Consider the following 26652-nt stretch of genomic DNA (forward strand, 5'->3'; position numbering starts at 1 on the left):
TCTGTGATGAAGAATATAAAAGGTATAAATTGTAAATGACAAATGTCCTACTATGGAAAAAAGAAAAAAATGGTTGAGGGGTAGCACTTAGCAGGAAGTAGCAATTGTTGATCCCAGACAAGAAAAACATGGAAGTAGAGGGATAGTGACGCATGGATAATAATGGAGGTCAACAAAACGCAAATTTAGGCCACAGGAGAGTGAGAGCAAAAAGAATAGATGGACATCGAAATTGAATCATTGCCATTCTCTTTTTCTCTCACTTCCATTAATCTGTGCATGTATATAAATGTTTGAATAATGCATGGAAAGGACCCATCCAATTAAATTTGACAAGAGTCACAGGTGGTAGCAGGTTAACAAGTTGACAATACCATGCATCTACTCTTCAACTCTTTGATTTGAAAGCCCTTTGTCATCTTCTCAACTTCTTCTAAATCTCTAATCATGAATCAATAGCTAGCATTCCACTGCACATGCCAGGTGCAAACCTCAATTTTTTTATATTTTCATTATTGTGTCATGTAGTAGATTCAACATTACAGCAAAAGCCACCACAAAATCACACAATGTTATGCAGTAATTAACAAATGAACTAGCTTTTAAAAACAGTTTGATTTTCACGTTTTTATATTACTGTGGAAGCTGTTGCTCAAACTTATACTTAACTTGCATCGCATGCATGCATGCAACACAACCAGGTTGTGGTAGAAATATTAATTTATGAAAGTTACTATCTGTTACATATACATGCATAGAGTTTTTTCAAACAAAAAGGAAGCAATAAATATATATAGAGAGAGAGAGAAACATGAATTTGTAATGGGTTCCCACTGTTTAGATAACAACATTGACACTTCAAAATAGTCCATGTTCATGCAACTGTTTTGCATCCAAACAAATGTATTACTATAACTTTTTTTATATAGATATGCTAGATTTGCTACAGTTCTCCACTGTTAAGATAGAAACATTGACCTTCAAATTAAATGATCCATCACCATCATTTCCACCAAAAATAAAGGACAAAAGATCCATGCCATTAATGCAGATATTATTATGGCTGCAATGAAATTAGTGATTAAGCTGTTTTCTTTACTTATACTTATTTGAGAGAGAAGATGCTGAAATATTGTTCAGTTTCTTTCTTACTAATAGTGTCTTCTGAGATACTCCAAATATAATGAGTTTTCATACAAAGTTTTAAGTACGAATGGTTATTTACCTTTAATGATTGAACAATCCTTACTAATTTTTCCTAAAAAATGACATTAACTATAAACAAAAAAGCAAAAGAAGAAAATTAAACTTGACCTAAATGATTTCCAAAAGGACAAACTGATTTATTGTAATAGATTGAAAGATATTATTGATAAAAGAAACATATTTGTGTGAATCAGTACCTCAAAGAAACGAGTTTTAAATGAAGTTTCAGGGAAGTCACGCACCCTTATGTCAAATCTCTGTGAAAAAGGTATCCAGAAGAAGATGCTGCAGAACAATGAAAAGAAGGTTCAAAGTTGTGTTTCTTTGAGCAAAAGAAACCAGTTAGAAAGGAGCTTCATAATAAATATTTTACCCCTATCATTCTCAAATAACTTACTGCATTCAATAATTTTGTCTATTCATGTCAAGTGGCTATTTGGTCACATATTTGTGGAGACAAAACATATAATTAGAAACAAAAGTCCTTATCTAACTTTATTTTATGCATTAAACTTTAGCACAAGTGATGCATATATTAAGGACTTTGTGAATGTATAATTTGGTATTCCAAAATATTGTTATAAATAAAGCCTCTTCCCTCCCTCATCTCTCTCTATATCAAATACCCTGTTCTGTCTACTTCTCCTCTGCTGTTCAAACTTCCCTTCTAGTTCTCAATTTATTTTAGTGTGCTAAAAAAGAACCAAGAAAATGGGTGCTCTTGATTTCCTTTCTGACTACTTTTCAGTTTCCACGCCAAAAAAGAAACGCAAACCAATGCAGGTTTTGATGAGCTCCTATACCATATCTGTGCATGTGTTTTATGGTGGTAGCAATTTCTGATTTCATTTTCCTTTTTAACCCTTTTGTCTTGCAGACAGTTGAAATCATGGTGAAAATGGACTGTGATGGCTGTGAAAGAAGAGTTCGCAATTCTGTTTCCAACATATCAGGTTGGTATCTCTCTTCTTTACAATTACTCTCTCATTTCTCAACTTTTCAAGCAAATATGGAAAAGATACCTTACTATTTTCACCTTTTGTCTAGGTAAATCAGCATATACAGAATTTCATAAGTAATTTGTTGAGGTTATTCAATCAAAATCACAGTTTTATCTCAATACACAGCACTAATATTGACTGTATATCTTATTATGTAGATTACTGAGATGAAACTTCAGTTGTGAGGAAAAAATAGTTCACTCAAGAAAAGTGTCTAAATTTTGTCCTATATCAGAATTAACAGTTTTTGGTAGTTTGCTAATTAATTTGCTTTATTCAAATGTTGTTGGTAAATGGAGAAAACAATGAATTGATTATAGTTAACAACATGAATTCAGGTGTGAAAGAGGTGGAGGTGAGTAGAAAGCAAAGTAAGGTAACTGTGACAGGTTATGTGGATAGAAACAAGGTCCTAAAGAAAGTGCAAAGCACAGGAAAAAGAGCTGAGTTTTGGCCCTATATTCAGTACAACTTGGTGGCATATCCCTATGTGGCACAGGCATATGACAAGAAGGCACCATCTGGGTATGTGAAAAACACTGAACAAGCACTTCCCAACCCAAACGCACCAGATGAGAAACTCACCTCTCTCTTCAGTGATGACAACCCTAATGCATGTTTAATCATGTAAAGCATTTTCAGTACAAGTTCATATGTTTCACTGTTCATTATCTTGGACACTATTTCTTCTTAGTTTCTGTTGTCTTTGTTCAATGGCTAGAATTTTGGTTCTGCTTATAGAACTTGGAAGAATAGATGAAAATTCTGTCTGTCATGGCTGTGTACTTTGTTTAAATTTTGATCACTGCAAAGTTTTCTTCATTAATTGTTACATCCATAATAAAAACTTTCAACTCACAGTTACCTAATTATCAAATAAGCTTTTCTAATTACTTTATCAGTAATAAGCATTTTTTTACTCTTAATATATACATGTATTTGTGTGAATATATGCAGATATTCATACAATGAAGAGAGAGTAGGGGTTAATACTTTATGTAGGTTTTAATGCATTACATATACAGTTCAAATGAACAAAGTTTGAAAAAGCATATTTATAAGAGAGTATAATTTTTCTTTTACAAGAAAAATGATAAATAAATAAATTATGTGATCAAGATGAAAAATACAAGAAAGAAGATTATAGACTAGATATTTAATTTGTTTTCTAAAATAAAATATACGACCCAAATTATTTATTTTTTAATTAAAGAAAATAAAGTCATCAAATGCCTTTTTTTAACATTAAAATATGTGGCATAATTTTTTCCTTTTTTTCATTTAACAGTTTTCGTATTTATAGATTTTAGTTTTATTCCTCCAAAACTTTAAATTACTATTTTTAGTCCTATTATCTTTTGTGAGATAAATAAATAAATTTTACTTTAAAGATATTATATGCTAAAGTTATATCACAGTATTGTCATGGATTATTTAAAATGACTGAGTTGACTATTTGTTTGAATATAAGTAATTAATTAGTGTTATATGATAACTAAAGATAAAAAAAAAATAGTTCTACTTAAGGCGACAAAAATCAAAACTTGCTACAAAACTAAAAACTTATAACCATTTTATTCACTAGTTTATTTTTTTATAAGTAAAATTATTTTTATTATAAAATAGAAAAAGGTTGTATAAATTTACTTTAGAAACAAGACAGTTTTCGTCGTGCTTTAGAAGTAAGCAATTAACTAATTAATTGATTATACTTTGTATGGTATTTACCAACTTTCACTTACTCATTTTAAACACTTAGCTAAATTAACAACAACAATAGCAAAACACCCAAAATATATCTCCAATCCTTTGTGCAAATTCTACCTCCATTTCCATATTAATCGTGAAAAGTTAGTTTTAATTTTATTTAAATTTTTAAATAACCTTAAATGAAGCATAATCTTACCTTTTTAGATAACTTTAGTTGCATTTCTATATTCTTGTATCTCCTTTCTAACCGTAATACTTTCATTCTTCTATGAAAATAGCGTTTGACAAAACAATTTCATCATTTAAGCATGTGTGAGATGGTTGATAAAAAAATTCGTTGTATTCAACATTTCAAAGTGCAAAGATATTTTTTTTTGTAGTTTTGTATTCCATTTTTGTATCTCGGGTTTTTCTTTTTAAATTTCGTGACTTACAAATGAACAAAAATACAGTCACCACCATAAAAACACCACAAAATTTACTTCAATCATCATCATCAATTACCATAAGCAACGGTCACCACTTGAAAATGAAAAAAAAAAACACATTACACTTTTCAACCAACTCGGAAGATATTATTTAAATTTAAAAAATTTATAAAAATATAAGGTACGAAGATGAAGGAAGAATATGTAAATCATATGTGAATTGTTGTAAAGGATCTTTATTCTTCCTTTTTAATCCAATGTTGATATTTTGCCAATCCTAATAAATTCGAAGATATTAAAAGCAACAATACCTACAATTGATGGATAAAGTAAATAACCCTAGAATTACGGAACGAGGACCCTTGTTAACTTTTTATCCTATTAATCGTTATAACATCTCCAATTGTTGTTAAAAAAATAGAATGATATCTTTAGCTTCAAATAAAATAACACAGAACAAAAATCTAATGTCATGTTTGTCAAACAGTGGACATCACAGTATCTTGCTTTCCCTTTAATTTTGGGATTTTACAGCAAAAGGACTATTATGTGGTAACACACTAATGGTTGATTTTGAAAATTGTCAAGAGATAACATTAAATTATACACAAGATTGTCACAAAGTGAACAACAATAACATACTAGATACTTGGTACATTGAGGGAGTTTTATTTAAATAACATTGTTCTCTTTTCATAGTAAAAAATACACAAAGATCAATGCAAGTTACTTTAAGCCAAACTCTTATAGCATATCTCAAAGAAAAAAAATTCCTATCTCAAATCAATGTATGTTAGTGGATACAGTTGGAGGATAAAGTTAGTTAGATGAAGAAGGCAAAGATGATATTTTCGTTTTGCATTTAATGCAAATTCATAATAACTTAATGCACTTTCTCCCAAAATGTAAGGAATAGATATAAACATAAAAAGAATATCTAGAAAACCTTACCTCTACTCCAATAAAGGAGACAAGATCACTCCACTATACCTAATATAAATAGGGGAGTTTCTTTCTGTACCCCCACATTTTTCTTCCTGCACCCCTGCATTCTTTGTAATACCGAAAATATCCTTTCACAGTTTTGGGTAATTCTGGAATAGAGTTTCCGTAAGCAAAAATGTTTCCGGAATAGAGGTTTCATAAGCAAAGGGTGTTTCTGGATTAAGAAATCTGGAAGATAAAAAATAATTCTGGAATATCCTTTCCAAAACACATTTTTTTTATTTTCAGATTGGTAAATCCAAAATTATAAAATATATTTCAAAAAATATGTTCCAAAAATATTCTGGAAAAAACAATCCAAAAGTCATTTTTAAAAGGGGTAAAATAGTCTTCTTAAAAAATATAGGGTGGAGGAAGAAACAACCTATCAATACATACTAATCTTATTTCACAAGTTAAATTTATAAAGTTGAATAGATTTAAAATTTATTTTATAAGATGGTATTACAACTATTTAGTATATATTATAATAAAAATGTATCGAATTATCAATAAATATAAGTTGACATGTCTTTGTGTAAGAAAAAGTTTAATAAAGATATCACAATTAACAAAAAATAAGATCAATTTATAGTAAAAAGTAAATCTAAACTTAGTTTTATAAAATTAAATTAAATTTAAAGTCCAATTACTAAGAGAGAACAAATTATAAATATAATAATTAATTGTTAAATCAAGTTTGACTTTTTTTTAGTTAGTGGACAAAAAAGGGCCTATCTTTATATTCTATTTCCATAAAACCAAAAAATAGTAGAGGTTTAATACTTGGCCTTAGATATTGTTTCCAAAAGAGCATATATGAAAAATAAAATACAGTGATGAAGAGAAAGCCAACTTAAAATACAGTACAAGCCCTACTGGGCCTTTTAATATTTAGACCTAGACAAGCAAAGCAGTTTATGGGCCTTTTCTGCACCCCATCATTCTTCTTCCTGCACCCCATCATTTTTCGAAATTCTGAAATTACCCTTCGCATTTTATTTCAAAATATAGCTTCCATGGCAGTGTGTGGGAACTAATAAAAAAAAAATAGTGCAGTTATATATACCAAAAGATTAACTAAGCCAAAAATTCAAAATAATGTACTTAACACACATAAAAACAGATAATGTGAACTATGTTAGACTTGATAAAATTTTAAAATAAATACAGTTAATATGAAAATAAAGCATTTACAATCTTATTATTCAGTATGAATTTATGATAATTGATTGAAAATATTTAAAAATAGTAGAACTGAAATTTTAAGTTTAACTCAATCTTATAAAAATCAACTTAAAATATGAGTTTTTCATCGATTTATATATTATGAAATGTCTTTTATCTTTAATCGATCGATGATCAACATGTGAGAGCATGCATTGTAGTGTTGGAGCAAACACATAAGTAAGAATGATATCTTTATTCCTGATCTTGAAGGCAGTTTCATTGGCAGAGAAGGTTTTCAGAATGTAATGTGTTGCAATGTTATTAGAGAGGCATTGGTATGTGGCTATAATTGTGATAACTGTTCTCTGTTCAAGTGTAGAGTGGGAACATGCTTGTTTGGGAAGAACAAGGACAAAGTACTGCACCAGTTTATCATAACAAAAATTGGAGTGATGAACAAACACTACTTTGAACCTTCTCTCCACTTGATTTCAACAAATTTACAGTTTCTATTTTTAGGCCATTTCATACCCACGGGTTGCCTTCATTTTGTATGTTATGCTTTGTTTTGATTCTGAGATAGATTTGATATGAAAGAAAATTGAAATAGGATTGTTAATTTTTTATTTATAAAATTGTAAAGATTGTAACTTTTTCTCTTTGTTTAAAATTAATTTAAAATGAAACATGGTTACTTGTTTATATATGGAATTTGTGTGTAATTGTAAATCCAACACCTAATTAATATTAAACATAAAATTGTACAATATTATATTATGAGAAAAATAGTTAAATTACAATAATTAAGCAGAAAATAAAATCATATGTTGACAATTGTCACTGAAAGATTTTTGGAAGTCACCGCATCTTTATTAGATCTGGTCAATTCTTTGGTGAACTATCTCAAAACATTCGTTGATATTGGTGTTCAAAGTATTTAATCATTGATGTAACTCTTGAGTATCACCTTACATTTGTGAAAGCATTTAAGTATCGTAGGTGAAATTACATGGTTGTCGGGTATGGTGGGTCTTTGTCATCTTGTTTATCATCTTGGTTCATACTATCATGTTGTCATATATTGTTGAATTGAAAGATATTCAACTTGTTCAAGGCCTTTCGATCGAAATAGAGTGATCAACCTAATTTCACAAATGTGTCGATGAATAAGTCTACACTAGTGAGTTATGATCCGTGTGATTAGAATGTTGTATAAAAAACATGTTGTTCTCCTTACATTGAGTCATTATGTTGTTTGTAGTGAGTGATGTGAGCGGATTTGTGAGCGGGAAAAGGCGGGAAAAGTGTGAAACTCCTTCCTCACACATGCATGGAGAAAAAAGAAGAAAGTTAACTAGACCACACATGTTTACCTTGTTATCCTTCCTTTTTTGAACCAAACTAATGGTTATGTGTGTGGTGATTCCATCTTGTTGTCATAGTGGTTTGGTCCTCTTATGAGATAAGATTTCATATATAAAAAGTTGTGCTAATCGATTATGAACATTTATAAACCGATTAAGTAAGACAACAATAGTCTAGTATCGATTATCCAAACCATACATATCAAACATAATCTATTATACATTTGTTTTCAAAGGATAATTGATTATGGATGTGTCATAATAGAATATATGTTTTTTTACAATGATAATTGATTACCTTCTTACAAAATTGATTATATAATTCTTGTCTAATTTAATTAATCATTTAAAAATATAAAATAAATTATTTATATTATTAATTCAGATTTTACATTATCATTATATAATATTTATAATATAATTTATTATATATATAATAAAATAAAAAATATTAAATTTTAAAAAATTTATGTAATAAAAATATTTAATAGTATCATTAATAAAAATAAATAATAATAGTAAAAATATAACTATAATATAATAAAAATAAATATATTTATTTATAAAAAAATGTATAATAATAATAATTATTATAATTTTTTAATTTAATATAAAAATTAGTTTTAATTATAAATATTTAAATATTCATTATTTTTATGTAACAATTTCTCATATATTAATAATGTCAAATAATCCCTATTTGTTTTAACTGATATATTCGAGTATAGTGGATATTCTATTCTAATCTAGACGGACTTTATGTATAAACAAGTAATTTACATTTAATTTTTAATTAATTACTATGATAAAGATAAAAATATAATCTCACATCTTCATCAATTAATTTCGTTACGTACATATTCTATGAATCAATTTCTCTTTAACCTATTAAAATGAACTACATTTTCAAATTTTCGTAAACATCTTTTACAAGTACAAATAACTAAAATTCTACTTTTACTTAGAACACAAAAATTTCTAATACACTTTGTATATTTTTTAAAATCATTTTAATACCCAAAATAATTTTAATTACAAACAACTAAAATATATAAATAAATTATATTTATTTTTCCATTATGTTTAAACAGAAAACAAATTTATAATCTTACTTTTTTTAATAATTAAAAAAATTAAAATTTGAATATTTTTCATTCCCCAGTCCAAAGAAAAGATGAGTAGTGAAGCATGAAAAGAATTGGCCTGAATGAAGCATCTTATTGTTTGGAGTAACTGTTGGGAAGGTGCAAAAAAATACTGTGTTGGAGTTAGAGCCTTATGGGTTAAAACTTTGCATTGGAGTTAGAGTTTGGGCTTATTCTTTCTCTTTCTCTTTCTCCTTCCACACACCATTTTACTCCAATATATGCTTTTCCTCTAACCAGTTTTGCCAATTTGTTTCAGATAATTTGACCTTTAGAAAAAAAACCAACAACTGATATAAAGTTAAGTTTAGGCTTTGACCAAATGAGTACTTTATCACAGTACTAAGGTTCTCTCTTTTTTATGAATGATCACAGCTCTTGCAACAACATTATGCTGCTGCTTTCTCTTGGTTATAATTGAAATAAGTGACTTTACACGGTTGAATAAATTAAGTTGATGATAAAAGAAGAGTGTGATGATTGTTGTTTAGATCTAATGATAATGAAATGAGCAATGTGAATGTGTGTCTGTTTTGGCATGAAATGAGAAGAAAATGGTAAAAGAGGGTTGCAGGAAAACAAAGGGACACGTCCCATTCAAGCCTTCTAGGGGGGACCCCATGCTCACTGTTCCCATTTATGACTTTTGGATATCAAATACCAACCATATCAGATCCTCCTCTTCCAGACTATACAATACAACACAAATCCCACCTCATCTTTCTCTCACCACACCCCATCAGATCACTCATGTCATAGCCCCTAATCCTCTTCTCTTCTGCATTTATTTATATGTCATATCAGTTACAGATTCCATATAAATTACAGATACAAATCTAATCTTATAAGATACTTAAAATGTAACATAATATGGTTTATACCACTTAGTTGAAAACCAATTCTAAAGACACTCCACTTGAAATGAATTTTATATGGGAAAAACTAGTTGTTCACTTTAAATGAGTTATAGAAAAAGGAGGAAAAGGTACAGAGGAAGAATGAGAAGAAAGTGAGTTACAGTTAAAGTTAATGATGGTAGTAGAGCAATGAGAGGCTTGGTGGAGAAGCAAAGACATAAAAGCAGGGGGAAAAAGCTTGATGTGTTGGACAAGATGCAGGTGTTTGGGAGTAGGAAGTAATGATGACCTAACAAGGGGTTACAGTGGTGACTGAACCCCACCCTCCTCCTCTCTTCTCTTCTCTAGTCCCCAAGTCCACACTTGCTACCACTTTTTCACAGCCTTTGTGTGATTGCGTGCACCCTCTGTCTCTGCCAATGCCTCTCACACTGCTACAACACCTATATCATATACCCTATCAAACCACACCCTTCTTCACTCTGTCACATACTACTATCACACCAAAAACTAAACTCATTTATTTCACTGCTTCCTCCCAAATTCCCCTCTCCCTAGCTACCCTTCCCTACCATAAATAGCTTCTAAACCATGAACTATGTTTACAATTTGAGCCCTTAAAAGATTCAAAACTTAATTTCTTCTTAGCTTTTCCTCCTCACCCCACTTAACCCCTACCCTACCCTACCCTCTACACACCACACCTGCTCTACCAATTCTCACCTTTTCAACATTCTCTTTCCTCCCTCTACAAACCTTTTCATCAAACACACACACAGTAATATATAGTATGACATACATAAATCAACTTTAGTGCTTGTTTGAATTGATATTTGAAAACTTGGTGTGAAGGGAAATTGAATGAGCTATAGTATAGGTATGGAATATGAGGATCTCAAATAGGGTGGTGGAGAGTGTTTCAGGCTTTTCCCACTAAGATTCTCTCTTTTGTCTTCTTAAAGTACTTGTCTCCTCTATTGGGATCACCCTGACCCAACTGTTAGTGCCCTTGGAGGAGTTATGCTACAACATTAACTACAATTAAACCAGACAATTTCCTCAAAAATATCACCATCAAGTGAACTTGTTATCACTGAACAAAAAAATTACTAACAGTAACAATAGCCTCTTCTTTTAATATGTTTTTTTCTCTCCATCTTTGTTTCCATGTTGATCTAATAGTATCCAGAGACCCTCCATTGACCTCTGTGTACATGGCATCATTCCTTATGGAGAAGTTGATCAAACAAATGATGAAGAGACAAAGCGGTGATTCCATTCTCACGTGACAATTTCTCAGTCTTAGGTCAAGTCATTCATATTCTTTTTTACCAGATTGCATGTATCATTCACATCATCATCCACTTTTTATTCTCGATGCTATCTCTGCACACCACAACACACATAATCAAAACCTAACTCCACATTAACACTATTAGTTAATCTCAGTTCTTTTGAGAGATGAACTTGACCAAGTTGACTTTTCATCAAAAATAAAGTAACTTTTCTGCATACTTAATTAAACCTAGGTGGATGTTTATAATGAAATTATATGACGTGACATGGAATTTCATTTGTTGCTTGAGTGAATCGAAAACCATGGATCCATGCATCGCAGGGAATGAATGATTGTAGAATATGAGTTCCCTGAATTGCTCCAATAAAATGACAAACAAGTGGTGACAGTGTTAGCATATGGATAGCGAAAAAATAGCCTCAGACAATGGTCGCAAACCAAGGATTCTCAACTGTCACCTAGGTACGGTGAAGCTCTTCATTGTATTGTGTCTAACATAGTAGAACCACAAATCTAGTCATCATCTTCATCCATAACCTAAATCTTTAATAAAACTCTTTCTTTCTACCACTCTGCAACCTTGTAGCAAGAATAAACAAACTTTCCCAAAAATAAGAGACAGAGAGTTAGAAACATTTCCCTTTAATTATAGAGATTTTTTTAGCATTTATTATTTAAAATGGTTAACTTTATATTGTCAAAATTCATGCCGAGCAAATTTTAAACTTTTTAGATATTTATAATAAACTATTGAAATATGTGTTTATTATTATTTTTTTAAATAACACACAAATTTTGAGTTTCAAATGTATTATAATTATTATAAAGTGGACTTTAAGCCTAACTAAACCCAGTAAAATCTGTTTATGGTCACTTTGAAATATGATATTAGAGTCATTTTGAGTCTATCCTAACGAATGTTTGTGTTGGGCTTATCGTACCACCCGCTATCGGTCGTTATCGAACCACCCATAATATGTTATCCCACGTACGAGCGGTCACTCTCGACGCGTGAGGAAGGTGTGTTAGAGATCCCACATCGATTAGAGATGAAAACAACTCATTGTGTATAAGTGAGTGGAAACCTCAATTTCATAAATCGGTTTTATGGTATTGAATTAGACTTAAAGTCGTGATTTTCTCTTTTTAAGATCAGAACATTTATTAGGTAAGAAAAATTAAGAATAACTTATTTCAATAATTTTATTAGGATAAGTATTTAATAGATTAAAATGTTTAGATTATATAAAAAATTTACATATAAAAAGACATATTTAACTTTATTTTAGTTATATTTAAAATAAACTTTTGGACGTTTAATTTTATATTGAAATGTGTGTGTAAAAGGAATTTTGAGTAAAGTATTTTTTTTGTTTGTTCCGATAAATGTGGTGACAGTGGAACTTGGTACAAACAAACAAAACAGTTGTTATCCAACTAAGAAAGTTACGTTGGTAGAATAAGCTATTAAAAAGACAGTTATTGCACCTGCTCATCTTTGCCTCTTTGTCATTTATTATTAAATGCGTATCATAAGCAACATCATTAAAACCGTATCTTTATACAACAAAGTATTCCTACTCAAAAATACAACTAAATACACCACTTAATTCTTATACAATTTATTTATTTATTTACACTCAATTAATTAAAAAAAAATAAAATATTTAAAGTAGATGTTGACACGGAGTATGAAGTGGGCATGTGAAGTCGCTGTTGTTCTTTTATTGTTTTCCGTCACCATTTTACGTCAAATCACATCACTCAGACCAACCCATCATTCTCTCTCCACCCTCTCTCACCTTTTTCCATTTTTTTTTTCTCAATAACACACTTTTGTCTTATTTATTTATTTATTTATGACAATTCCAATTTCAAACTTTATTCTCCCTTTTTCTTAAACTAAAAGATTACATTTTAATAATTTGTTGGAATACCTAATTGATGAACAAATATTTTTATAATAGTTCTAACTTATTTTTTAAGTTTAACTTAATTAATTATATATATATAATTAATAATTTTTTTGTTAAATATTTAACATGTCCTTTATTAATGATAAAAATTGGATTTTTATTGTTACATTTTGAACTTTTTTACACCCATATAGTTTATTTTATCATCACTAGAATGATTAAACAATAAAGAATTAATATAAGTACTAAATTTATATTTTGATTCAAGAAATTTGTTAAATTTAAGTATATATATTCAAATTAATTTTATATAATCAATTAATTAAGTTATTTAGTTGTGAGAAATTTTGTTTATAATTAGAATTGAAAAATTAAGTAATAATTTAAATTTGTAATCTAGGTAGAAATGGCTCTCCCCATGTGGCTTTGTTTTGTTTGCTTCCAAAAAGTGGTTGAGAGGGAGGGAGAAGAGTGGCTACTACTACTACTACTAGCCGGTATAAGAGAGAGAGAGAGAGACAGTAGAATCTATAAGTTGTAGAAACTCACATGCAACCCCTTTTACCGTTTGCTTTAAGAACCTTATTTTTTGGTTGCAAACAGAGGGAGAGAGAAAAGAGGGAGCGTGTTTGGTTCCAAACAGCACTGAAGAAATGACTAAAGAAGAAGACTTTAAGCTCCTTAAAATCCAGGTCTTTCTCCCATATACAACTCATGCTTTCTGTCTTTCTTTTAAGACATCTTTTCTGTTTTTTAATTCCATTTTCTATGAACACAGCAAAGTTGTTTGTTAGTCTTTTCCTGAGGAATCTTTCTGTTTTCTTTTCTTGTTTGCTTTGTTTCGTCTCATTTTCATCTACAGACTTGTGTTCTCAAAGTTAACATTCACTGTGATGGGTGTAAGCACAAAGTGAAGAAACTCCTTCAGAGAATTGAAGGTCCTCCCTTTCTTTTCACCTCTCTTGTTTACTATATCGTTTCTCGCTCTTACTATTCATCCACTATGCTCATTCTTGTCTACATTGTCTCTAGCTTCCCTTGTTCTTCACTATAAAGTGTACGGATGATGAGATTTTGTTGAAGTTTTTTAGCATAGTTATAGTTATTTAGTCCATTTATGACGGGAGAATCATACTTAAATTGATGACTGTAGTAGTATTGCTGACTCACATCAAACGGATTCCTTTCATAAGCTATCATAGTTAAGTGAAAACAATAAGTAACTTTTCAGCATATAAAGTACTTATTTTCTCCTTTATGTAGACATACCATGGATATTTTGTTTTTAAACCATCTATGGGAAGTTAGGCTTTTAATTATGGTGTTTGGAACTTGTGGTAGTTTGACCTTGGTGTATGTACGGTATGAATCATGTTAGGAATTTAGTAAATTTTTTAGAAGAATGTCAGGTAAAGAGTATAACAAAGGAGTATCTCCAAGTGACATGCCATACAGAAGAAAATATCCCCTTTGGTTGCTCTTTTAAGTGTTTGTCTTATGTTAGATTTTCAGGTTTATGTTTTATTCTTGTAATTTATTGTTCAGCTTGCAACTGATTTTCTGGGTTGTTTGTTCTGCAGGTGTTTACCAAGTTCAAATAGATGCAGAACAGCAAAAAGTAACGGTTTCAGGTAGTGTGGATTCTGCAACCTTGATCAAGAAGCTGGTGAGAGCTGGCAAATATGCCGAGCTCTGGTCTCAGAAAATAAATCAGAACCAAAAGCAGAAGAACAACAATGCCAAGGATGACAAGAACAAAGGACAAAAGCAAGCCCTTGTCAAGGGGCTTGATGCCTTCAAAAACCAGCAGAAGTTTCCTGCTTTTAGTTCTGAAGAGGATGAATACTACTCTGAATATGATGATGAAGATGAGGACGAAGATGAAGAAATGAGGTTTCTCAGGGAGAAAGCCAATCAGCTGCAGATGTTGAAGCAGCAAGCAGCTAATGCAAATAATGTGAGGAAAAATATGGCGCCCATGGGAGCTGGTGCCATCAATGGTAAGATGAACAATGGTGGTGGCAATGCCGGTAATGGCAAGAAAGGAGGCCCAAATCCGAATATGGGAGTGAAGGAGAGTCCAAATGTGGGGCTTGATCAGAAAACAATGGCAGCCCTTAAACTGAACGGTGGCCATCTGGGTGGTGAAGGCCTTAACCTCAATCTTGGTGAAGCCAAAAGGGCCAATGACATTGGTGCCATGATGAATATGGCTGGTTTTAATGGTAATGGGGGTAATGTTAGTAGTGCCACTGTTCTAGGGGCTAATAATCCCAATGCCATGGGAGGTTTTCCTGTTCAGTCCAATAATATGATTCCAGGTTCCTCTGCAGCTTTTTCAAATGGTGGTATGGCTACTGGCCAATACCCATCTTCTCTGCTGATGAACATGAGTGGCTTCAATAACCATCCATCCCCATCTCCATTGATGATGAACATGAACATGCAGGCTAGACAAGCCATGCAGCAACAGCCCCAGATGATGTATCACAGGTCTCCCGTGATTCCTACCAACACTGGCTATTACTACAACCATAGTAATAGCTACAGTCCTGCACAATACTCCTATTCCTATGGCTTGCCTAGTTACCCTGGAAGTGGTGATGATCACTCTGCAGCTCACATGTTCAGTGATGACAATACCAACAGCAGTTGTTCAATAATGTAATGATAGATAATAGAGCTCAAAAAGTGAAAGGAAAAGCAAAATAGGTGGTGGGTTTGACCTTGGACTCCCATTTACCAAGCTAGAATAGCTTTTGACTGCTATTTGGTGGGACATATGAATGAATGTGTTGGGGAGGGATGGATGTGTGAGTGAATCATATCAGTGTACTGTGTAGTGGTTAAGATGATGTTTGCCTTGTTATTTTTTAAAAGAATATTGTATCCCTGGTTGTTCTGTCTTGTGAACTGCTGCTTCCTATGTGGATTAGATGAACATGTTTTATGCTAAAGTCCTAACTTTTTCAGGCGATGAAGTGTATATTATTATTTATATGCATCTAATCTTGAAGCCAATGTAAATATGCGTACCTAACTTTGGACTTTAGCTTTGTGGGGACATGGTGGAAGGGCTAAGATCTTATTTTATTACATTGGATTTAATTGGATATTGGAGTATGCTTCAAAGTGGACAAGGTGACACGAGTCACTGTTTTCTGTGCACTGAGACAGGGTATGATGACACGGTGTGTCTATGAACAGTTGGGTTGACAATGTGTGCAAAGCTGTGAGTAATAGTATGTTAGGTAGATACGCACGCGCTTGTCACGTGTGCTAGCATGCAGTGTTCTCACAGACAGGACCACGATACAAACTTGGGAGTTGGTGATATAAATATGTAGTTATATTAATGATCTTAAACAAAGCACATGCCACTGTGTTTAAGGGGTTTATCCAGACAGAATTTTAGCCCAATGTTGTAGCCTTTTTCTGGTTTGGAAAAAGAAACTTGAAAAGGTTTAGTGTTGGAACTGTTACTTGTAACTGGTAGCATTCCCTAGGCTCCTTACCTTTGCTTTTCTGTTTTTTGAAGTTGAGAGTTTGAACATCATACATTCTTGAACAAGATAACCATTAATATGGTAAATTGGAATAAACAACAGCACAATTACTATCTTTGTAATTTTTAGTGATGACTTTGACATTTGTGTATACTGGTTTAAATCTCATTATGGGGTTATGAGCAGATTTACCCTTGAAAAAATAAGTGGTAGTTGGTTGATGGTTGGGTTGTTATAAAGGAAGGGACAAAGAACAGGAGAGGCCATGTTGTCTTGGAAGCAAAACGCTACTGCCAAGACAAGGAACATGACCATGAGCTTCAGCAATAAATAATGAATAGAATGTTACAAATGTGGTTGCCAGCAAATTCAACAACAGGTATACATGAAGAAGTGGAATAGATACTGTAGTAGTATATTGGGAAGTGGATTATTCTAAAGAAGGGTTTTAAAAACAAGCAACTCAGATAAATTAATTCAACAGTCAATTTACTAGCTAACTATCTCAGGAATGTCACACACATCATTTCAGCAGTGAAGAAAAACTACAAACAAACTAAGAGTAAATCTGATGCAGTTGCTGTTTTTTAGAACATAATTAGAAGAATAAACAGTTCTTTTCTACAATTTTATTGGATATTACTTATATAAAGAATGAAAAGGTATTTAATATTTGTCAAACCCCTAAAGAATATTAGTTTTTGTGTACAGGATTTGTTGATGAGTATGTGCTTGTTTTGACTTTGAGTCTTAGTAAATGCAGCTGCTGCACAAGAGAAGAAATTTATCACTCATAAGATCTCATACTGATGGGACAGGACCTTCAGAATCCTGTGGGTTATAAAAAAATATTATTTTTCTGATTTAAAATTACTGTAGATAAGACAAAATTATTTTATATAAATAGATATATGAATAATATTATGAGATTGAATTTCACTTAAAATCTATTTTAATATATTATTAAAACATTCTTAGAGGTGAAACTATTATGTGGTCCTATAAATTACTCAAAAGTATCTAATTGTTAAAAGTTAAAATAGGTATCTTTTATAATGAATTTTTTCTTTTGGATGTTATTATTGAAAGTTGAAACAGCTAAGTTAGGTGTCAGTCCTTATCCAAAATACGACACAAAATTGCTACAGTGCTCTTCACAGTTCAGGCAAAGTCTTCTCTGTCAAATTGTAAATAATATATTCTCTGCAATATTACTAACCATTTTTATAGGCTTATGAAGAAAACAAATTGAAGAAACAAAATCTTTCACTCACTCACATTTGACATTCTTCACTTTAAGCTAAAAAATTGTTGAGCTTCAGAGTGATATGGAACTTAGTTCTTGTTTAATAAGGCTGGTTTATAATTTAATGAGTGTAAGAAAATTTCAGCCAAAACTAATACGTTATTATAATAGGATTGTTTCTGTTTATTTGTTTTCTAAAATAATACTCTGTTGTTTTAATATAAGTTACATTTTAGAAGAAACTATTGATTTTTTAATAAAATATTTCATTTACTTTTATTGAATATTATGAATATATATGTTTTATATTAATAAATAGTAAAAGAAGAATTTTAAAAGTAATTGATGATGAATATTAATTTAGTACATTGATAATATTTTTTAAAAATTACATTGAATTAATTAATTCTATCAGTGATTTTATCAAAAGTATCTTTTATCAAAGACCAGAAGGAGTAAACCATAATTAATTTTAAAAATTACAGAAAGTAAAATTGATTTTTTATTCTTGATACTTGGAATTGTGACTTTGTCAAGTTCATTCTAAGAATTTTAGCTTAATTATAATTTTGCCCTTTTTTTCAAGGAAATATTGTAATACCCGCTTTGTTTGTAATTACTTTATTCTTTTAAATAATGCATTCACTTTTGCTCTTTTTCAGTGAGGTCAAGATTATCAAGTATGCCAACATCTTGATTCTAAATTTTGATAAACCTCTGAATACAAAATTGAGAATACGAAGATGTTACACAAAAATCAAAATTTAGTGTAAATTTAAAGGATTTTTTACTAGGTAAGATTATAGTTTGAAAAAAAAAATTTAGTTTGCACAATTTTGAATAAATAAAAAAGGTCTAAACAATATAATTGGATCAATTTATGAAAAAACTGGATTTGATGATCTTTAAGTAAAAGAAATCAAAGTCATTATTTGAAAAAAAATGGAATTAATTAAATTATGGGATCAAAATCAGTTATATCCTAAATTAAAAGATCAAATACGTAATTAACTAAAAAATAACTTGAAAATAATTTTTTTTGTTGTGCAGGAATTTGCTTCTTGCTGTTACTGTAGAAATTAATCATTAATGAAAGCCTAATCACTAGAGTGAAAAGAGCTTAAGAATTCATTGTAAAAAAAAAGTGTCAACATGTTCTTAATTTGAATTATACAGAAAAAAAATGGTTACAAATTCATGCTACCTAAATAAAACTATACTTGATTGCTTTCATCAAATGTCTAGACGAACAAGATTAAATTGCTTTGATTGGTAGAAGTGCTATTGCATTACCTGCATTGATATTTTGCTTAGACAAGAACAAAATTTATCGCCAATTTCTTTGGAAAAACCAAGATTCCCACCTCTGCAGATAAAAAAAACCAGCTTAGGTAAAATATCCAAATGTTTAGTCTTCAAGAAAAATCTATCAAGTGTGCACACCACAACACTACTGCAATCTTTTTTTTTTTACCACTGCATAAAATTGAAGACCATCAATACAATGAATGACAACTATCAATTTCTTACCATAAAAGAGAAAGTTCTGATGCATTGTTTATTCAGAAATCAAAGTCCAGACTCGAACACAACCATCCTCCCCAGAACTGACCACTCTATCCTGATCAATAAAAGTTAATCCGTAAACTCCACCTAAATGAGCACCCTTTATGGTTCTGCGACTTGAAGCCGGTTTTCCAATTTCATATATGATGACACATGTATCAAGTGAACCAGTAGCTACCAGTGTGCTATCAGGAGACCAAGCTAGATTGTTAATACGAGCAGTATTAAACAACATGTTATTAAGCTTCACCTGAAAGACAAAATTTTCAGTCAAATGGCAGGTCATGAAAGGAATAATTTCTTTAGTCAAAACAACTAGGCATTTCAGTAGCTATTACAGACAGTATCATCATCTATGAAACACAAGAACTTCAAGAAATGAACCGCGTCTGTGTTAAACTGAGTTGGTAACTTGAAAAGTTTGTTGTACTGAGTTGGTAACTTGAAAAGTTTGTTGTACTGAGTTGGTAACTCGAAGTTTGATGTGTTTCTGTCAGTGGTGAGGCAATGCACTGTCAATAAAACCTAAGTTTTGTATCAGATTTTTTTTTTCATGGTTACTATGTTACATTCATTATTTGCGTAGAGATATCCAAGGTCTACACGAGGTCTGCTTGTCATGGTCATGGTCGTGGTCGTTACATTTTCTTGTAATTATCCTAATTTACAGAACATGTACATTACCACATTCATTTAATGATGACTCCTTTCCTAGCCTCAGCATTGGAGATATGGCTATAAACAGTAGTAGGAAAGCCAAATATAACATTCAAAACATGAAAGAGGTTCTTCATTTCGTCATAGATTTGAGTAAATAAGTTTAATTTTCCCTTAAGCAAATCAAGTATTATGGCTAACCAAATGTTTTCATCAGTGCTGCTCATTACGGAATCAAGTTTAACAAAAACATACTTGAATGAAATTCATATGCACTTCATGATGGGTAAAGCTAGAATACTACTACAATCAAGAAGATAAAGAGTCACCTATTTCAAGCAGGAAAAAATTGTGCATAGGATGAACCAAAGTCTAATGTTACCTCTTTGGAAGCACGGTCCCACACAACAGCTTCACGATTCAAATCAGCTGACGCAAACATGGAAACATCTGGAGAGTATTTGATTACGGTAATGGCGCCTCGGTGCTTTTCGAGTACACTCTGTTCAGTAACTGTATCCCCTGATACTGAATAGATGCGCAATTTACCGTCTTGCCCTCCTACAATTGCTTCACTGCCATCAGGTGAAAGAGCAGCCGCGGTCACAACAAAGTCCAGCTTTACAGTGGAAAGAATTTTTGAACCCTTTAGCAAGACAACTCCAGATTCAATTGCAACAATGGCAAGCTCAGGGCTATCAAGTGCAAGGCTCAAATCCTTTGGCTGACTTCCAACATCAAGAGTTTCAGCAGGACCCAAATTATCCCCTTCAAAAGGAACTCTGTATACCTACATTTAATACATGCAAGTTTAAGCACTATCTACTAAAAGCCAAAATTCTTTAGTTTGGAATAACAGTAAGGTCAATTTTCGTTAAATCTTATGAGCAAGTAAAAGAAACAATTGACTTTTGACAAGATTGACAACCCAATCAATGATAATCTGTTCCCTCGGTGGACTAAGTTATAAAATCAAGAAATAAACAAATTTGCTTCAACGTGAAAGAGGAATAAGGTAAGAAGTTTAATTTTACAGCTAGCATTAGAATATTGTCAAAATCAGAAATACTAATATTTTGTTTTAATATCTTACAGTTTATGACAGTCGCAGAACTGTTTTAAGATCTTGAATACTTTTAATAACCCGTATGTTCGTGTGTATTTTTACACGTATTGACATTCTTTTGAATGCGTATTAAAATCCATAAATTGAATGTATTGTAAATACAACCTCGAGTTTATAAATCTAGACTCTAATTTTATTTTTGGGTTAGACCAAATTTAAACACACTACAGTATGCAATTCATAGTAGCTGTAAATTTTAATAAAACAACTGCTTAAAACTGATAATAGGTTAAACTGCATGTGTAATATGATATTGGATCAAAATTTCCCTACATGAATAAATAGATTGTGTGGTAGAAAGATATCATAATGAATATCAACAATGCAAAAGGGTGCCTTCTAGACTGAATAATTTGACTAATAACCAAGCATAAATTAAGAATTCAACTCAAAGATGTGCTGGTTGTGAATATAAAGTCCAAACAGTAGTTTAAAATGTCCAAGAAGGTAAAATCAAGTAACGTGAGAGACATTTCATGTGTTCCAAGCCTTGCTCAGAAGAAGACTGGTCACTCATTCTTCTAGATATTTCTATCTCATGAAATGCCCACCCAGAAACCAAATGGACTATTAACTGCTATCTTTTTTTTATAAAAAGCAGAACTTTATTCTTTTTATGCACTCTGTTCCAATATGGAAACAAAAATTATGAATTGTTAATGATGAATGAAGACTTCATCTAAATTCATACTGAACTTACAAGGAAAGGCACTATTTAGCTACATTGCTTTACAAATCTTCCACAACAAAACATTTGTTAAACAGTAAACACCGTTAATAGAGTTGCAAAAGTCTGAGGCCTAGATCTGGATTCATCGCAGACATAAGTTCAATCTCTAATACTGGAATCAAAATAGTTGATTTTGCATGTACTTTCAGGATAAACAGCAAAACTGACTTCATGGTTTGGTGGTGGTGACTAGCCTACTATCAATCAGAAATATTATACTATATTTATCTAAAAATGATTGCACAATCATCGTACATCAAACGTGGAGATTCAGTGTTTGCAATGAAGAAATAGAAGGACCGAAGATGTCTGTATAATGGTAAATCATAAATGAACGATGTCACGTGTCAATCAGTTACCTTGTTGTCAAATCCAGAAGCAATAACTTCATCTTGGCCAGCTACTAACAATTTGATTAATCCAAATTGTTTACTCTCAAACTTGCCACTGTATCCCTTGCCTGGAATCCATCTAATGATCACTCCATCATAGCTGCTGGTCAAAAGCATCTTTTCACTTCGTTTAAGAAGAGACAAAATGGTGACATTTTTCATGTGACCAGATATTGAGCACGGGCTTTTATCTAAATCCTTAGCAGAATATAAATTAGTCATGCCACCAAGAGATATAGTAAGCAGAAAATCATTCTGCCAAAGACAACCAACAAGCATATCCTCCACCTCGCCAGATTCAGTAGATGCCAAAGTCTTATTAAGGGTTCCACTACTACCATCCTCAACAATATCCCATATTTTTGCTGATTTGTCAGCGGACACAGTAAGAACCTGCAATTCATTAGGTAGTTTAGGGTAGCATGTAAACATAACTGCCCTGAACATCGAAAAAAAGCATAAACACTATCAAATCATTTCCTTCTTTACGCGATTAGATTGGTATTTGCTCAAAAGTTATTATACTTGAAATAAATATCTTCTGGCACCATCTATTCTATATTTTCTTATTACCCTGTTTAGAACTACCTTCCAAACCATGTTGAAGTGGATTGGATGCAGAAACTACATACATTATGTAGCATGGGAATGAATTCGCATTTGTGGTTCTCAAACGCCATAACAAACATACACTATAAGATTCAAACACAAGTAGAAGCTTACCTGTTTGCTGTCAGGACTCCAACTAACTGCATATATGCTGCCCTTGTGACCATGCTCCGTGGACAACTCGCCAAGTTTGTTCCCTGTCTTTCCATCATATATAATGCCCTTCCTATCCGAGCTAACAGTAATAAATTTGCTCCCATCTGGAGAAAATCTCACACAGTTGACAAAATTCGAATGGTCCCTGCAGATACAGAATGTCTTCTATGACAACCTGAATAAAGAAATGGAAACCTACTCAACCCAAAACATTTCTGTTAAACTAAAACAACTTCACCCTATTTTCAAAAGTAAACAATTGATAAATATCAGTGCCGTGACAACTCCTGATCATAGACTATATATATAGCTATAACGAAGTTATCTTTATCCACACCGTCCATAACCTCTTGAATCTTTCATCATTTTCTATTTTATAAAGTTCCTTCATATCCCAATTCCCTGGTAAAAGACGTATATTAATTTTTATCTGCATCTTTACCAACAAAAGAGAGATGCCAACTCTTGCAGAAAGTCCCTTAGTAGGAAATTAATATACACTGCCCACTTTAAAAACTGAAAAAAAAGATCAGAAAAAGCTCCCCAAGTTAATTTGAAGAGGCATTTATCCACTAGTAAACTTACCTGATGGACATATTGAACTTGAACGGTGGACCATCATAAAAATTCGCCAAAAAATCTTCTCCACATGTGACAATGCGGAATGGCCTTGTTGGTTTAAATGCACAGCTTAAAACCCGGCGCGAATGGCCATCAAAATCACCAACAGTGGAACCTGAATCCCACCTTAAAATCCAAAATATATTAAAGATGAAAAAAGGGGACAGACCATTAGATATCGAAAAATAGGAAGCACTTTTGCACATACATGCATTTGGCCAATTCTTCTTTTAATATAATTCTGAGAACATGTAACTCAAATTCAAACATTATGACATGAGCCATAACAGAGAAAAAATGTTACAGAGAAACTCAAACAAATTAAAATAATTTCAATTTAAAAATTGCGTAGCTACCTCCATTCAGATCATACAGGGTCATAAAAAATAAAACTTAAATACTTATAATGGCAATAACTTTAACTCTGACTAGGTAGATGGAGTCATTGTCAAGTTGTCGTAGATAATACATTATCAGTTACTAGTTTTTTAAAATTATATCATCAAAACAAATTCTTACACTACATCCTTGATGTCATCCTATAAAAACTATGTTTACAGTATTTTCTTGTGCTATTAAATTTTAAAGGATTTGTTGGAAAATGAAGAATATAATAGATTATCGATGATCTAAAATCAATATTTTTTTTCTAATAATAATAATAATAATAAATAACTAAAAAAATATTTTATTTTTCATTCTCATTTGCTTAATCTAAACAATTCTATCTTTTCACTTTATTTTTTTCCTTCTCACTTTTTCATCTACATCTAACCAAAACATTAATCACTTTTTTAATCTAATGCTTGACATGACACTCATCCATGTGATTGTTTGCTGATATAAAAAATACACTCAATATATATACCTCAATTATTTCATTTCCTATAAGTTTTGTCAGTTTTTAAGGGAGTCTCTTTCATGTCAGAATTTTTTTACTTTTGCATGTATTTATTTGAACAGTATCAGACATATTGCTCACTACTTTTTGTTAACTAGGATATTACTTAACAACAAATTCTTAATCAATAACTAAAATTAAGAAAATCATGATAACTTTGTTACCTTTTATAATAAATGTATGAATAATAATTGTATACCCACGATATATAACTATTAAAAGCATGAATGTTTTAAAACTTTTACATTGATATTCCATGTCTATAGATGAAAATATGGAAATACAAATACCACCCAAAAAAAAATGTAACAATAAAAACACGAGCTTAATTGGCATAAACTATTTCAAATATTGATAATTACATAAAAGTGAAAAATCTTGTACGAATAGACTTTTTTCAGAAAATATTTTTTAATCATACATAGATATTGCATGTAATTTTTTTTACATAATTATGACATGTAGATGATGTTACCAAACAAACTATCTAGATATTAAAATTTGATTCTCTAGTGGCATGGAAGATTTGTGGTAGTTAAAGAAAGAACGCAGAATTGATATAACTATAGAAAAGTGCAATTAAAAAAAAAAAAAAAGAGGAAATGAGAAGAAAATTACATAAAGGCGCGAACGAACGACTTGCCCTTGCCGTCCCCACAAGCGACGATCCTCATTCCGTCGAAGGACCACTGGAGGTCGTCGATCCGACCCGACAGGACCCGAAACTCGTTCTTCAGAACGAAGTCGTTATGAGTCCCCCAAATGCGGACGGTGCCGGAGACATCGGCGGAGGCGATCCACTCACCGTTGGGAGAGTAACGCGCCACTGTGACGGGGTAGGCATGCTCGCTGTAGACGGAGACCTGGAGCGGGTTCTCGAGGTTGCGGATGATGACGGATCGCCCGGTACAGTAGAGGACGTTGTTGGTTTTGGAGTCGCCGGAGATGAGGATGCCGCGGCCGCGCTCCGTTGAGGGTGCGCACGCGTAGGTCTCCGAGAGCTTCGCCATTGTCGAATCGGAATTTCTCTATTCCCATTTTTTTGGGGTTGTTAAGGATGCGAGTTATAGAGTGCGTTACAGAGAGAGTGTTCGTGTCCGAAAATGGAGGACCCTGTTTTGAACAAGCTCGCTCCCTAATCGCCATTCACATTTTCAGCTTTTGGATCAAACATTTTCGTTCTTCCATAAAACTAATTTCAATTCGTTATTAATTAAAATATTCAAGTAATTACAATTACTTATTATTTATAAAACATTATTACATTCTGATTCTCTTCGTATTAAACTTTACTTGCTATCACGAATTAATTTGTTTGTATAATACTTCTCATTAAGTGCTGTTAACTAATTATATATCCTATTAATATAATTTTTAAAATATTTATTTTTAAATTTAATAAATCTATGATAAAAGTATATATAATGTTAGATCTTAGCCTTTATCTTTTATTAAACTATAGTTTCGATATAATATGTTAAGACTGAATTTTACAAATATAAGATATTTGACTAAAATAACTTTTTAAATTGAAAATCAATAAAAAAAACTATAATGTAAAAAAAAAAATCATCTTTTTTAATTATAAAACTATGTAATATAGTTTAAATATAAAATCTATAATTATATATAAAATGACATATCTATTTTGTGTGTGTAATTTCTCACAATAATACATACGATCACAAATTTTAAGAATATCTAATTTATATTGGAGATGCAATTGAACTATAAATCTTCAGATGATAAAAATTTTAAGAATATCTAATTTATATTGGAGATGCAATTGAACTATAAATCTTCAGATGATAAAAATACCTTAGGAACTAATAATACCATGTTTATATGAATCATGTTTTTCATCATAAGTTCATTATCGTTTGTAAAATTATTTTATTAAACGAAACTCCTTAGTGATAATTGCTAAAACTAAATTCCCAAATTTAATGAAAAAACAATTACAATATCAAAAGATAAATATACAGAGAGACAACACCCAAATATGTAATTTATAAATTTTTAGTTGTTTAAATTTATACAGAGACATATATTTTTTAATTCAAT

General features: G+C 31.3%; 3 protein-coding genes across 5 annotated transcripts; 2 read left to right on the forward strand and 1 right to left on the reverse strand.

Annotated features, from left to right (window-relative positions):
- The first annotated feature begins 1766 nt into the window (after positions 1–1766).
- LOC137827743 (heavy metal-associated isoprenylated plant protein 22-like) lies at positions 1767–2982 on the forward strand. Its single transcript, XM_068634034.1, has 3 exons — positions 1767–1989; positions 2084–2159; positions 2546–2982. Exons 1-3 carry the CDS (start codon positions 1918–1920, stop codon positions 2836–2838), a joined length of 441 nt encoding a protein of 146 aa, XP_068490135.1. The 5' UTR covers positions 1767–1917; the 3' UTR covers positions 2839–2982.
- Positions 2983–13510: 10528 nt separating this feature from the next.
- On the forward strand, positions 13511–16053 carry LOC137827861 (heavy metal-associated isoprenylated plant protein 37). Its single transcript, XM_068634216.1, has 3 exons — positions 13511–13770; positions 13941–14016; positions 14659–16053. Exons 1-3 carry the CDS (start codon positions 13732–13734, stop codon positions 15744–15746), a joined length of 1203 nt encoding a protein of 400 aa, XP_068490317.1. The 5' UTR covers positions 13511–13731; the 3' UTR covers positions 15747–16053.
- Positions 16054–17060: 1007 nt separating this feature from the next.
- LOC137827862 (actin-interacting protein 1-2-like) lies at positions 17061–25751 on the reverse strand. Of its 3 annotated transcripts, none has more exons than XR_011083793.1 (8): positions 25207–25751; positions 23652–23813; positions 23025–23211; positions 22269–22694; positions 20436–20843; positions 19361–19646; positions 19124–19196; positions 17061–17350 (listed from the first exon to the last, which is right to left on the reverse strand). XR_011083793.1 is itself a non-coding variant. In XM_068634217.1 (7 exons), exons 1-6 carry the CDS (start codon positions 25596–25598, stop codon positions 19389–19391), a joined length of 1833 nt encoding a protein of 610 aa, XP_068490318.1. In that variant the 5' UTR covers positions 25599–25733; the 3' UTR covers positions 18884–19196; positions 19361–19388. The 3 variants fall into 3 exon arrangements, 1 of the variants encoding a protein (XP_068490318.1); XR_011083794.1 differs by having other exon boundaries at positions 17061–17347; positions 25207–25733; XM_068634217.1 differs by lacking the exon at positions 17061–17350 and having other exon boundaries at positions 18884–19196; positions 25207–25733.
- Positions 25752–26652: the final 901 nt, after the last annotated feature.

Source organism: Phaseolus vulgaris, chromosome 7 (assembly GCF_000499845.2).
Source record: "Phaseolus vulgaris cultivar G19833 chromosome 7, P. vulgaris v2.0, whole genome shotgun sequence".
In the NCBI taxonomy this organism is placed as follows: Eukaryota; Viridiplantae; Streptophyta; class Magnoliopsida; order Fabales; family Fabaceae; genus Phaseolus; species Phaseolus vulgaris.

Bases quoted from the DNA above. Each gene is read 5' to 3' on its own strand.
- LOC137827862 (XM_068634217.1), bottom strand. From the start codon at position 25,598: ATGGCGAAGCTCTCGGAGACCTACGCGTGCGCACCCTCAACGGAGCGC. The intron at 23,212-23,651 runs GTAAGTTTACTA...CTGTATCTGCAG, and splicing joins AAGTTCAATATGTCCATCAG to GGACCATTCGAATTTTGTCA. The intron at 20,844-22,268 runs GTAACTGATTGA...TATTAAATGTAG, and splicing joins CTTCTGGATTTGACAACAAG to GTATACAGAGTTCCTTTTGA.
- LOC137827743 (XM_068634034.1), top strand. From the start codon at position 1,918: ATGGGTGCTCTTGATTTCCTTTCTGACTACTTTTCAGTTTCCACGCCA. The intron at 1,990-2,083 runs GTTTTGATGAGC...TTTGTCTTGCAG, and splicing joins AGAAACGCAAACCAATGCAG to ACAGTTGAAATCATGGTGAA. The intron at 2,160-2,545 runs GTTGGTATCTCT...ACATGAATTCAG, and splicing joins TTCTGTTTCCAACATATCAG to GTGTGAAAGAGGTGGAGGTG.
- LOC137827861 (XM_068634216.1), top strand. From the start codon at position 13,732: ATGACTAAAGAAGAAGACTTTAAGCTCCTTAAAATCCAG. The intron at 13,771-13,940 runs GTCTTTCTCCCA...TTTCATCTACAG, and splicing joins TTAAGCTCCTTAAAATCCAG to ACTTGTGTTCTCAAAGTTAA. The intron at 14,017-14,658 runs GTCCTCCCTTTC...TTTGTTCTGCAG, and splicing joins ACTCCTTCAGAGAATTGAAG to GTGTTTACCAAGTTCAAATA.